Source organism: Grammomys surdaster, unplaced genomic scaffold, assembly GCF_004785775.1.
Source record: "Grammomys surdaster isolate TR1022 unplaced genomic scaffold, NIH_TR_1.0 191, whole genome shotgun sequence".
NCBI classification, from domain to species: domain Eukaryota; kingdom Metazoa; phylum Chordata; class Mammalia; order Rodentia; family Muridae; genus Grammomys; species Grammomys surdaster.
Genome location: NW_021604636.1, coordinates 16,537,081 through 16,551,374, shown reverse-complemented (window position 1 = coordinate 16,551,374; position 14,294 = coordinate 16,537,081). Strand labels below are relative to the sequence as shown.

Below are 14,294 nucleotides of genomic sequence, written 5' to 3'. Positions count from 1 at the left end.
GCTCCCTTCTATGCCTAAAAATGTTGTCATTTACTCATTTGGGTGAACTTTGGTCTCGAAAGCTGTGTATTTTTTAAAACTAATAGAATAGGCATTTAATTTTACCTGTTTGAGTTTTCCTTTCCTACTGGGAAGTCCCAGTAAATGAAGAATTTAAGCAGAGATAGAATTCCATGTACTTAGCAGCAGTTCTTGTTTCTATGGCATGTTCTTAGTTCTTAAGGAAAGCAGGTAAGAAGGCTGTGTCATGTGTATACTCAAAGGCAAGTGGCCTAGAGTCTTTTTATGTTCATGTTGTAAGTAACATGGTTAATTTTTTAAAGTCAAAATCTCTCTGTTTTAAAAATGTTTCATTTAATGTATTGATTATTTAGAGATAGGATCTCCATGTAGCCCAGTCTGGACTAAACTTAATGATCTTCCTGCATCAGCCTCTCAGGTGCTAGGACTATATATGTATCCCATTATATCTAACTTATATTTATCATTTTTGATATGCTTCAAAGGAAATTTAAATGTGTGCCAAAAATATTAGAAAGACTAAAACAGAAAACAAATTTTAAATGAAATGAGGAACACTACTAATTACTACATAAAGGTAGTCTTAATTTAAAAACTCAGCCAAACTGAGAAAGGAAAGAGGCTGTATTGAGCATAATAAGTGAATAAGCAGAAAAATTATTTCATATAAAATTATTTACACTGTTTTATATACAAAACACTGTTTGATTGAAAAGTCAAGGAAGAAAATGATATCTTCAAGGAGCTGACAGCACATGGCAACATTTCATTCTTTATAGAAGTAGAGGGTACTATAGTCAGTAGTCATTTGAAACTGGTACTGTCAATTTTAAAAATGTTTTTCTTTAGTATAAAATTCAAGAAAACATGTTTCATATGTAAAACAGCTTTATTGATTCAAACTTGAAGGGCCAGATTTTTGTTCAACATGTTTTTTACTGATACACAGTTCAAGTTAGCATGATATAGCTTTGATAGACACCAATAGCCTTTTTGAGCATCTCCAGATAACTTACAGTTGTTAACAGTTTATACAGTGTTCCAGGAGGAATTCCTGAGTTTTCATTTATTTAGTTTCTTTTCCCATTCTTAAATTGCCATGAAATGTTTTGCAAGGATAAAAGTGATAGGAAGTGGAATTGCTTTAACAACTAATGTAAATACTCAAGGTTGTATTTATTTAGGGAGATTATGGCTGCCTCTAAAGTTAAGAAAAAATAATTCAGACCTAAGCTAGGATATTAAAATACTATAGTGTGACTGTTAAAAGAATTAACAATACTTTAATATTAACTACTGTTTTTGGACATCGGAAATCTGTAGTCATATCCCAGTTGTATCCACTTGTTCTTCATTTCCCGGCCCTTCCAACTCTGCCAGTTATTTTCCTGTATCTACAAGCTATGCTTATAGAACATTTGTAGACTTGTACAATAGTTCCAACTCCCCTAGCTTTTCCCTGGAGTACTCCAGTGTTTTATGAGAACTGCTGCTTGTTCTGCACTGTGACATGTAAACTATAAGACAGAACCTCTCCATCTGCCTGCCTCCAGTTCAGCCCCAGATCTGCCCTTTATAATGAAATCCTGGTGTGGTCAGCATTGCTTTAAACCATTTACTGTAATTCACAGCAAAGACTCATCAGGTAGAAAATGCAAGATAACACAATCTTCACCAGCACATTAGGTGTTCTCCATTAAACTGTAGAAACTTGGTCTAGGCCAGTATTTGAAAAGTCATGCTTTCTCAAGAATATATCTTAGCCAAGTTCAAGAAATTCTGTTAAAGATTAAAAAGCAAAAGTGAAAAAAGTTCATATTCTGTTATTGGATTTCATTCCAGAGTAACTAGAACATGTTTCTGTTTATCTCTTTAGTTTATCAGTGGACAGCAATACAAAATCAATACTTGAATGTATTTCATATAACTACAAGAATGCCTCTGCATCCAATCTTAGAACTTTGTAGTTATGTCACTATATAAAGTCTGTGAAGTATCCAGAGTGGTTTTTTTTTTTCATGGATCATTAAATTAAACCAGAGACCTGGAGAGAAAGGTATAAAGAGCTTAACCCAACCAGAGTGCCAGATAGGAAACACACAGTAGAAAAGTAATGGCCATTAGTGTCTGTAAAGGCTGTATGGAGTCATCTGAAGAATAAAAGCCAACTAGTACAAGAAGGATAGCAAATCCATTATATAGAAGGGAGCCAGAAAGAGTGCTTTTGGAAATACTGGCAGTGGTGTACAAGCAGCAAGAAATGCAAGGTTCTACTGTGTATGGTGTTGGATACATAAGGAAGAAATTCTTTAGTGGATATACCAGTCTGTCAAAGGATATTAGCCAGAAAGATTTGTAAAGCTGTTTACTTAAGGAAAAGAGTGCTTCCCATTTACCTAAAGCAGTTAAGTATTGTCACCTTTCAGGATGGACAGGTTTGTGGTAATTGTGACCTGATAGAACTTTGGGGAATGAACTAAATTTGTTCTTAAGCTGCCAACTTGTACAGTAAACCAGTGAGGAAAGTTTGTATGGCTGTAAGCAAGAAGAGAGCTTGTTTGATCTATCATCACTTCTGTCTGTATCACTGCCACCCCGACCAATGAGGAATTCCCTTTTCATCCCAAATGGATATTTTCACTGTAACTGTGACCTTTCTGATGCATTTTAATGTATGCCACTAGATGACTCAGTGTGAAAAAGAAAATAAATCTCTTGGAAATATCCTAGTAACTATGGAAAAATAATCCACTGAGAAAGTGTTTTTAATCTAAGTTTACTCTTTCCCACAAATTCATCAACCCTGAGATTCAGGTCACTGCTGTGTCTGTATCTCTTACCACCTTTCTCTTTTTCCACTACTCCCTCTAACAAAGGAATTAAGGTGTTTTGTGCTGGATGTGGGCCAAAACACCTAAAAGAGGGCCGGATAGTTGTTCCAGCATTGTATCTTAGAATTGAATAAATTAATAAACAGTACTCTAGAAAATTCTAGATAAAGAACAATTTGAAACACGAAACAACCCAATAACATTCTATTCCTGAGTGTCAGGAATAGAAATAGCAAACTTAACTTGAGTAAAGGGTGCGGGGTAATTTTAAAAGCTTATCTGTATTGAAGAATTAAGATTTGTTTGATTTTAGGTTTTGGCTATGGTTTTGTTTGTTGTTTTTTTATCAGTGATTCTTAATCAGAAGTGGGATCAGGAATGAAAGTTTTAGTACCCCTTTTAAATATATGCATAATTACTACTTGCTCACTAAAGTGTGCAGAACACTTAGTGGGCAATGTTTTGTTAGCTGTAGAATAACTCAAGAGTAATTGGTCCCTGGGCAGACTCAGCCAATCTTTCTGCTTTAGTAGGAGCACAGCCAGGAACCACCACTCTCAATACAAAAAATAATTTATTCAGTTAAAATTATACTTTATTTTGTTTACTAATTTAGATAAGCTAACTGTCCCATATCTGACATAGTTAAGAATGTTTTCAAATATTTGTGTGAACTTTAGTGGTTAAATATCCCTTAGCAGAGTATTTGAAATCAAAATGCTCAGATTAAAAACTCTTTGAATGTATAAACTCTTTGAATACAATGAAAAAGTTCTGGATGGGTTTTGGAGCATTTCTGATTATCAGAGTTAGTGCTTTATTCTAGATTACTACCATCTTACCAACTGCCTCACAAGGCTTTGGAAAGAAAAAAAGAGTCTTGTTCACATTTCTGTTTTTAGGTGGCCCTAAAAATGTGATATCTTATTTACCCATAAGTTAATAAGCATGAGTTTCACTTTTCCACAACATAAAGCTCAGATCTCGTCAGAGAGCATGGGTTCATTGGACTTAGCTAGCTTTGGAATCTCTACCTTTTCCTTTCCTAATGGCTCAGCATGGAAGACATATAAGACTTGCTAAATTATTTAGATTTATGGTTTTTCTTCTTGCCTTCATATCTAATAAGCTATTTTTTCATCTCTTTCCCCAAGGTTTTCAAAAAGCTGGAAATTCATGAATACTTCATGTTTTCATTTGATTTTGAAGATTATAACTTTAGACTTAATTATTTTATTTAAAAATAGAACACTTGCAATGAATTTAACATGTACAAAGAAAGACTTGATTTTGTTGGTAATTCAGTAAAATAACTATTGTGTACTTCAAAAATACAGGTAAAGATTCTAAAGTGAGCAGTATAATAAATATGCCAGTGTTTGGAGTCTTCTAGAAATAAAATATTTATTTCCCCTCATAATTCATAGAAATTGTGATGCTATATCATATAAGAGAGATGAAAGTGTATCTAAAACATTGTCCATCTTGCTAAGCACAGCTTAGCTATTTGTCTGTATTACTGTCAAATTACTATCAAAATACTCTCATTTGATAATCTTACTGAACACAGACTTTGGGGGAGTAAGGTACCTCAGTTGTAGATCATATTGATTAGATTGCTCAGCACATGGAAACATTGACTGACATTACTTTGTTTCTTCCCAGATGTACTATGGGACTTTATATTAATAACCCTTTTTCTAATTCATTTTTCCCTATAATCACCAAGTTTCCTAGGACACATTCTGCATGGGAGTAGACAGTAAATTATTACTGATTGAGTAAAATAGAAAAGAAATCTTTTTTTTTAAATAGTAGAATTAGGCTGGAGGTGTAGCTCTGTGGAGGGATTGGCTTAGATGACATGGGCCCGTAGCAGCAGAGAGACAGGAAGGGAAGAGTGAGCGTCACTTTTGAGAGTATGTGTATTCTGGTGTCATTAGACGCTATATTCTAAATGAGTGCTAATTTTTATGAAAATACTGTGTGTTTGCTATGTTGGCTCACTTGAAAGCGAGTTCATGAAATTTCATTTACATTTCTTTGAGAAAAAAAAATGTACCTATTGTAACTCTTTTGAACCGATCCCTCTGTCAGCTTAAGAAAACGGATCTTGTTTTTACTTAAAACCCATAACTCAGTACACTTTTCAGAGCATTTTCAGGTTGCATCTGAGGGTCCGTTGTAGCTCTAGTTCTCTGAAAATGTCTCCTTTCCAGCCCTTACTTCTATAGCATGTATTTCAGACATTTACATTGACTGTACTGGCTTACACTGGGGCATATGGCTGCTGAATGTTTGCTACTCCAGGTTACAATCAGAAAGGAAAGCGTTTTCACTTAAGTGTCATAAAAAGTGTCAGAAGTCATTTGTCTCTCATTAAGGCTGTAACTTGGTTATTATTAATATTTACAGTAGTAAATGCATTGATTTATCACTATTATCACTCCTCTTACTCCTTGGGCACCCTAATGTGTACAACTAAGAGATTCCCAAGCTGAGGCCAGCATGATGCTCAGTGAGTAAAGAAAGATACTTGCCACCAAGCCTGAAGACCTGAGTCCATTCTCTGACTTCTGTGAATGCATTGTGATATACACCCCCACATGCTAAACACACAAATAAGCATAAAAAAAAACACAAAAAATTCAAAGACAGATTTCAATTCCATCATGTTATACAGTTAAAAAACTTCATAGGACCAAAGGAGATTGTGGACGTAAACATGTAGCACTCAGAAAGATTTGCCATTGGGATTCTACTTTGCAGATATGTATTGTGGCTTGTATTTGCTTTTTATCTTTATGGGTTTATGTTGTATTCTGCTTATATTATTAAAAATACTCTAATAATCTTTTATCCTTTACCAGTAACAGGGGGCATCACAGAAGAGCAGTTTCAGACACATCAACAGCAGCTAGTTCAAATGCAAAGGCAGCAGCTTGCGCAGCTTCAGCAGAAACAGCAATCCCAGCATTCCTCACAGCAGACACACCCAAAAGCACAGGTGACCTCTCACTCTCTTCTTTCTCAAGTTCCTACAGGTGACTTTGCATCTCTGTTCTGAGTTTGAGAATTAACCTAGATTTTCTTTTATTAAATTATCTATTTTTAAATAGCTAGTTTCTAGACTATGGTTATATAGAGAGCTAAATATGGTAGTTTTGATATAGGAAAGAATTAACTAATTTTTAGAAGGATTGTTGAGAGTTTAGAAAATAATTACCTATTTTTTAAATCTCCTTCACTTTTTTTCAAGAATATGGCTTTTCTAACCTCTTCATCAAGTTTATACTTAAGTACTAAGTCAGTATAGCTTACGAGAAGGAATTCTATTAAATTGTGTGGTAAATCTAAGCTTCACAGGCCCACTTGCCTGTGTGAACCACATTTTCCTGAAGGGAAAAGAAATGCCACCAGAAGTTCCTAGACACCCATAAATACAGATACAGTGATAAGAATGAAACTACTATAGAAGACTGCAGGAACCAACCCAGCAAGAGCAAACCTTGATATTGAACCTTGAGAGACTCCCTGCACGCCATGGCTTCTAGAACTGTGTAAGAACACGATACTGTGGCTTTAAGCCATTGAAAGCAAAACAAAGATAAAAGGACATAGTCTCAAAGTTGAATTGGCAAAATAAACTTCACATTTAGAGTCTGAAGTTTCGTTTTCCATAATTTTAAAGAGCAAGAATCTCAGTGATAACTAAGAGTAACTCTGTTTGGTCACACCCTTTGAGTTCTCAGACCAAGATCTACCAACAGTGCTTTATTTAGTTCATTCTCAAGAGTCTGTCCTTTTACCTTAAAGTCATGAGGCGACACCATGGAAGTCTTGATGACCCTGGTTGCTATCCTATCCACACCCCTGCGACAGTCCCAGTAGATCTGGGATTGGCTTATAGCCTGTGGCTGTCTGTGTTAGCAGCAGCCAGTTCTACACAGAAGCATGGATGAGTGGCCACTGTACTTTCGGTTTGATTTGCTTTTTGTGAGTCTCTTCAGATAAGTAACCTGAAGTGTTTGCAGCCTGGGCCAGTCTAGGTTTTTACACTGTGATAGAGCGGCTATGAATTATGTCTATGATTTCATTTCATCCAGTGTCTACTCATCAAACAGTTTTTAAAGTGTTTATTATTATGTAGAAAAATTAATAGAGCATGGGTTTTTCAGTTTGATAGTTCTTTTTCAGAAATAATTGCTTTCTAGTTTCTAGTGATTTTCATGCTTCATATACCAAGAAAAAAAAAATAGCCTGAAGTCTTAAATCTCTCATCTAAGAAGTTATGACTATTCAGGATTAGAAAGGCAATATCCTTGAGTCCCACACATTTCCTAATATGTTCATTAATCATATCTAACAAAACAGAATATAGGGTGCTGGCAGGATGGCCTAGCAGGTAAAGGCACTTGCTGCTGCTAAGTCTAACAACCTGAGTTGGATCCCTGAAACTGACATTGTGGAGGAACAGAGCCAACTCCTGACAGTTGTCCTCTGACCTCCCTCCACACGCAGAAACTCGAGAGAGCGCGATTAGATAGATGAATAGATAAACAGAAAGCTGAACTGTGTTGCTCTCCATTTTCTAGGGCTCAAGCACCTCTGACTGTATGTCTAAAACACTTGACTCAGCCAGCGCCCACTTTGCTGCATCTGCAGTGGTCAGTGCTCCTGTTCCAAGTCGCAGTGAGGGATCCAAGGAACAGAATACTGGCCACAACAATATGAATGGAGTTGTCCAGCCTTCAGGTACAGCTGAGGTTTCCATAATACTTATTAACTTACTAACTTGAGATTGCCACTCGTCAAGTGGGATTTGATTTTGTCATATACACGGGGAAATGTATACAGTGCTGTTCAAAATGCCTTGGACTAATATGGATGAATAGCTGGGTGTTTTCCTGAATTCTCACTGTACCTTCTATATACCTATCTCTATCCATTCTGATTCCTTTCATGGACTATCAGTTGCCTCACATGTTAGGAAATCCCATTGAGTTCATTGCTAACCACCCCCATTGGATCATCTATAAATCATCTATCATGTGAAATACAAAACAACATGGTCTATTAAAAGATCTGAAGTCAGGTTTGCTTTCCTACATGCACATGTGCAGAGACACTTCCCCCAGCTCTTCCTGTGATACATTTCCTACTGTGAAAGCCATTTGCTGCTTAACTGCCTGAGCCCCACAGACATGCTGCTTGGTCCTTTCACAGCTCCTAAGCTCGGAATTCTCTGGTTTTGTTTACATGTACTCAGGGTCACTTTTTCTGCAGTCTGCCCTTGCTGATTCTTGTATGCCTATAAATCCTTAGGGAAGTCCAGCTATCATTTTCATCTGTCCCATTGTATTTATCTCCAGAGTTGACACAAACAAAGGAAAATTAGCTTTGTATTTATTTAATTAGAATATGAGTAGATTTATCTTTATTACTGAGTTCCTAGATTTTTAAGCATTTTTTATTGTCCTGTCACACTAATTGAATGATTTCTCCCTCTTTTGCAGGACCCTCTAAAACATTATATTCCACCAACATGGCTTTATCATCCAGCCCAGGGATTTCAGCTGTACAGCTTGTAAGGACAGTTGGCCACACTACTACAAACCACTTGATCCCAGCATTGTGCACAAGCAGTCCTCAGACACTTCCCATGAACAATTCCTGCCTGACCAATGCAGTGCACCTCAATAATGTCAGTGTTGTTTCTCCTGTCAATGTGCATATCAATACACGGACTTCAGCACCATCGCCAACAGCCTTAAAACTTGCCACAGTTGCTGCCAGTATGGACAGAGTGCCAAAGGTGACTCCCAGCAGTGCCATCAGCAGCATAGCCAGGTGTGTGTGTTGCGGGTGCCGTTCTTGAGCTGTGCACTAGCTGTCCTGAGTCAAGAAAAGGGCCTTTTTTGCTTTGTACTGTTCAAGTGCTATCTTCTGACAGACTTGATTTTTTAAAAACTTGAGGATTTACTTACTACAAAGAGAGTTCTTTGCTTAGTAGCATCTTTAAATGCCAACCAGAGTTACAAAAAGACAACGCAAAAAAGCCAAATTGACTGATTTTAGACACTTCAGTCAGTCTCATCATATGTTTAAGAATTTTTATTTAAATAAGCTAGGTGGTCGTGATACATACCTTTAATCCCAGCACTAGAGAGGCAAAAGCAGTCAGATCTTAAAGTTCGAGGCCAGCCTGATCTACAGAGCAATTTCTAGGACAGCCAGGGCTGCATAGTGAAAATTTATTAAAACTATTAAATGTATTAAAAATGTTTTATATTTATTATTTTATGTGTATGAGTGTTTGGCGTGTGTGTGTGTGTGTGTGTGTGTGTGTGTGTGTGTGTGTGTGTAGTATGTGGAATGCTTGCTACCCAAGGATGCCAGCAGATGGCATCAGATCCCTGAGACTGGAGTTACAGATAGATGCAAGCCATTATCTGGATGCTGGAAACCAAACCTGGGTCCTCCGCAAGAGCAACAGTACTCTTACTGAGCCGTCTCTCCAGCCTCCATCCCGTCTCACTCTTATAGATTCACAGTATAGGTTGGAACGGTTATTAGTTACCCGAGCTTAGGTTAAAATCAAACTGTTATTCTTAGCTTTATGTTTTTAAGAATAATTTTTATTTTTATAGTATGTATATATGTGTATGTATGTGTATAAATTGATGAATTTTCTAAAACTAAAGTTTTGCGAGGCAAGTTTTTATTTTCCTTTCAATAACACTAATGCAAATAACAGTAAATCAGAAGAAAATTGATCTGTATGGATTAATGAGTTTATGATCTTAAGCCTATATAAAGAAACTTGGATTAATCATGTTATAGATTTCCCTAATCTATCATTAGGATTAGAAGTTAATGGGTTTTCTGAACTGAAGAAAACCTACCTCTTCATTCCTGCCTAGAAATAAAAATGGAGAGTTTTCTGGAGTTCCGTTTAGCTATAGTTACTTTAAAATGTGACTTGTACATAGTCAGTATATCCTCAGTAGTACTAATGCTTATTCTCCTATTTGCCTTCTTATAGAGAGAACCATGAACCAGAAAGGCTGGGTTTAAATGGAATAGCAGAGACAACAGTAGCTATGGAAGTGACATAACGTAAAGCATGTGGCTCTGACCTGTGTGGATGGTTTCAGTCATTCATATTCCAGCGGAATAGAAAAGGCAACACTCTGTGGATCACAGAGCAGAACAATGGACCTAAGTGGAGTACAGTATACCGGATGTTAAGTCGATATATGATGTATATTTTGTAAAATTGGGAAAATCACTACCTTGTAAAATAGTTTATTTGTATCATCAATATTATTTCTGTTACTTGAATAGTAGATATTCATCATCATGCTTTTGCACTTGAATTTGCAACTGAATGGATTTTAAAAATAATTCTTTAATGGGATCATGAGCATGAAATGGGATCCTGCATCACTTGTTTTAACTATTTATTTTGCCATGTTTACATTTTGTATCTTGTAAAAAAAAATAAATCCAACTTTGTGTCTAAAAAGTTAAAGATTCATAGCTAGGAAATGAAATTCTTGTAATTTTTTTCTAAAGGAACTGTAAAGTTTTCACTTGGTTCATTTTGTTTCACAATTTGACTAGATGGACTTTTTGGTAAATACTATAGTGGCATTTCACTGTCATACGACTTCAAGGCAAAATAGTATTTTCTATTACTGTGCAGGGGAAAGGGATGGATCGATACATGCAAATTTAATGTAGTAACTCACTTTTCCATATATTTTGAATGTATATTTCTATTTATAATACCAGTTTATAAAAAATAATTACACAGAAAAAGTGGACTAGGAAATTATGCATCTAGCACATTTAAACTGTGCAGATATGAAAATTTTTCATGGATTACATTTTATCTGAAGACTGCATATTTTAACTGGCTTTAAAACTGTAACACACCACATAAAAGATATTTACCAGGTATGTATTGCATCATATCATTGCAATAATTATTGGAAGTCTATATATCGAGCCATCCCAGGTTTTGGGAGGGGGGAGGGTTGTGGCAAGATTGTCTTTTCAATTTTGGAGAGTTTTCCTGTGGCTACAAGGCAAGTAACGGGTTGGAAAACGTCTGACTGTAAGTGTTGGACACCTTCATAGTGTAGTGTTTTAGTGACTTTTTTATACGGTTCTTGTAAATTAGATACGTGTAGTGGTGTTTCAGAATGTTTGTTTATGCACTAGTTCAGACAACTTTCCCTGTTACTTGTTCTTGATAAGTGAAAACTGCAGGGAAATAAAAAATACATATCAAAACACGGCCATGCTGCATATGTGTTTATTTCACCATGTGCACACAGCGTAAGTGAGGACAAGAGGGACAGGCCAGCACGTGCAGCACTTGTTGTTCCAGGCTTTCAGGCGTTGAGGAGAAGGTCTAAGGCTCGTCTCTGGGCTCGATTGGGTTTCAGATAATCCAATATAAACTACCTTTGCTATGAAAGTTCTTAAAATATTTTACAGAATGTAAGTAATTGCAGTATAGCAGTCATTGAAATCTCATAAATGAGCCTCATTTTATAAATAAATGGAGTATAGTGTAGAATTATATTGTGAGGGGGTTTTGGAAGTCCTGGGAAATGTAAATATTTTTAATGAATATGATTAAAACCATTTCAAACTGAACATAATTTTATACCTTTTTTATATCTGCAGTCCTGAAAGTTGTAAACTTATTGTCAGTTAAATTAATGGGCCAGGATTTCTGCTGAGAGTGGTTTTTATTCAGGTCCTAAATGTAAAGCAATTTATGGTCAAAACCACAGGGGAACAAATAAATTTAATTACTTTGTCGGTTGTGACCTGATAGGATCCATGCTCGTTTTTGCCATACTACCTCTGGGGTTCACTGCTGATGATATAAAGGAAAGAATTTGATTGAAATGTATATGACTATGTTCATTCTGCTTACAGTTGGATGTATCTTGCTATGAAGAATTTGAAACAACTCAGTGCTAATTTCAGAGAAAGCTTCTTCCCTCCCCCCATTTTGCTGAAGTAAAGCATAAAGTTAATTTGCCTTATGTGATATGTGTGTGTGTGTGTGTGTGTGTGTGTGTGTGTGTGTGTGTTATCAATAAGCGAAACGAGAACTATGCATTTGTGCAGTTTCTGGAAGTGATAGCAAGTTCAGAACTTGGAAAGACTGATGGCCGGTTGATTTGTTCCTTTTGAAGTAAAATAGACAATCTCAGCCTTCCTTCCTTCCTTCACTGGTTGTACCTGCTTCATAGAATGCATTTCAGTTACCTGTGCACACGGTTCCAGCCCTTCTCTAGGGCTGAAAGGAAGAGGCACTGTTAAAGGGTGGTTATGTGGTTGCTCTGTGTGCTGCCAGTTCTGCTGTGTCTTGGAAACTTTCAGAACACTGGGCAAATGCATTCCTTTGGAGGGAGTAGGCATAGGTAAAGAGGTTTTACTTGTGTGTGTGCATTTGTTTAAATTACAAAATGACTTGTGTGCTGGTCATCCTTTCATTGGTATAGGCAAAATATCAGACAAACTGCATTTTTCTGCCTTACTGAAGGGAGTACCCTCTTTCTCAGGAAGTCAGAGTCAATATTACCATACAGCTCTAAGTATATTGGAAAAAAGACCAAGATAAAAATGAAAATATTTGCAGTGTATATTTTTTTAATGTATACATATAGCATTGTAGGTCTTTTAAAAATAGAGTGCAGTGTTTGCAACTGTGTTTAGTATTTTATTGTTACTATGACTTGGGGGCTGAAAGGCATTGAGAATAGTAAAAAAGGCCAATGTTTTAGAAACTGACCTAGTATGTTCAGCTGAACTTGAGTATGATGCTACACTTTTCAACATTAATTTGTGTTTTATTGTCCCTTAACCCCTTTGGCAAACAGTTTTAGAAAGTACTATTTCATTTTACAGGTCAGAAAAGGGTTGGGGCAAGCTGAGTTCCTGAGCCAGGTATTAAACCTAGGTGGTCACTGCACTTCTGAGCACTGTCTCCCCTTTTAGTGTGAAAGTGTCTCTGGAGCTGCCTCTCTGTGCTGCCCTGTGCTTGCTACCATCTGCAGTAGCCCAAAGCTTTCCCCCAGAAGACAACCTCGTCCTCACCCACACTCTTCCACCACCAGGCGCATGCATTTGAAAGCCTGGCCTCCAGCTCTGTTCTATTTCTCCAGACTTAGCCAGTGAGTGCTCCAAAGCTGTCAATCTGCAATCACCAGTGGGAGCAGGACCTGGCCAAGTTGGCCCTTTCTAGATCTTTGTTTCCCCATCTGTAAGATAAGAAAGTTCCTGAAACTGTAAAAGAGGCCTCACTGATAAACTTGGTAGAGGCTCGAGGGTGGCCTGTGTGCCACTGGTTGTTTGCCAAGTAAGTAAGCTATATCAGATTCAAGGTAGTCTAGAGCTCTTTCAAGTCATGTCAGAGGCTGACAGCTGTGTGTATTGTAGCAAGCATTTAAATGCACTCATACAGAATAATTGTAACTAACTTAGTGACTATACCAAGAGAATACAGAATGGTAGAATAGGAAAATTTAAGATGAGCGTTTTAATCTTTTTCTAGTCTTATCCCTGAGTTGGTATCCTTTAGGCACCTCCTTCTCGAGGCATTCCAGAAACATTCTCTTCCCTGTCCTTGTCAGTATCCATTGCCTTATTAATTACATAGCATCAATAGCAAGTTAGACGAGTGCCTCCCATACCTCAGACTGTCTGAAGGGCTTTTTAGCTCTCATAACGTTTTACCATAGGTTCAGTAACAGCCATGTACTTCAGTCATTTATTTGGTGCAGAACTTAAGATTGTCCCAAAGTAGAGTCTGACACCATATCAAATACTTTACCTTTCAGTGTAGAAATCCAAACCATTTTAGAAAATCACATTCCCAAAACAATGACATACATATTCAAACCCTGTAACTGCTCATATACAGACTACCTCCTCTGCTTAATTCTTGACTACCAGAGCACATTGACACGCAGCTTTTTAAAAAAATGTGTTGAATGCTCTTGTCTCACTGAAGAAAGTTGATTTTGGTCAGTAACAAAGTGAGGTCAGGTTAGGTAAAATAGGCAAGATGAAGGCTTTGGGTCTCAGCAGAGGATACCCTTATGTTAACACTGCTGAATGATGTCACTGTGTAGGTCTGGAATTGCTGCAGTCTTCTGATACTTGGGCTTCATTCTAGTCTAGTTGTTCAAATAGAGAGGGATCTATTTCCAAGCTCTTTAGGTTGTAACCATTCATTTTCATATGGCCATGAAATTCATAATATTTTTAAGCCATCACTGAAGGTCATGTCTGCTGCCCGATGATGAAATTACTTACCAAATTGTATAAGAAGCAAGGCACTCAAGTACAAACCGCAGTTTTGTTGGGCAAGCTATCAGGTCAGGACTAAAAAAGACACATTGGCAACCTCAA

General features: G+C 36.9%; 1 protein-coding gene across 2 annotated transcripts in view; it reads left to right on the top strand.

The window, feature by feature from the left end:
* The window catches only part of Epc2 (enhancer of polycomb homolog 2), a 93,013-nt gene extending 81,233 nt beyond the window's left edge, over nt 1-11,780 (top strand). For both annotated transcript variants that reach the window (XM_028769286.1, XM_028769287.1), the window contains 4 exons: nt 5,723-5,859; nt 7,448-7,607; nt 8,369-8,702; nt 9,898-11,780. In XM_028769286.1, the coding sequence (XP_028625119.1) occupies nt 5,723-5,859; nt 7,448-7,607; nt 8,369-8,702; nt 9,898-9,970 (704 nt within the window). In that variant the 3' untranslated portion in view covers nt 9,971-11,780. The remainder of the gene's footprint in view (nt 1-5,722; nt 5,860-7,447; nt 7,608-8,368; nt 8,703-9,897) is intronic.
* The last annotated feature ends 2,514 nt before the right edge of the window (nt 11,781-14,294 follow it).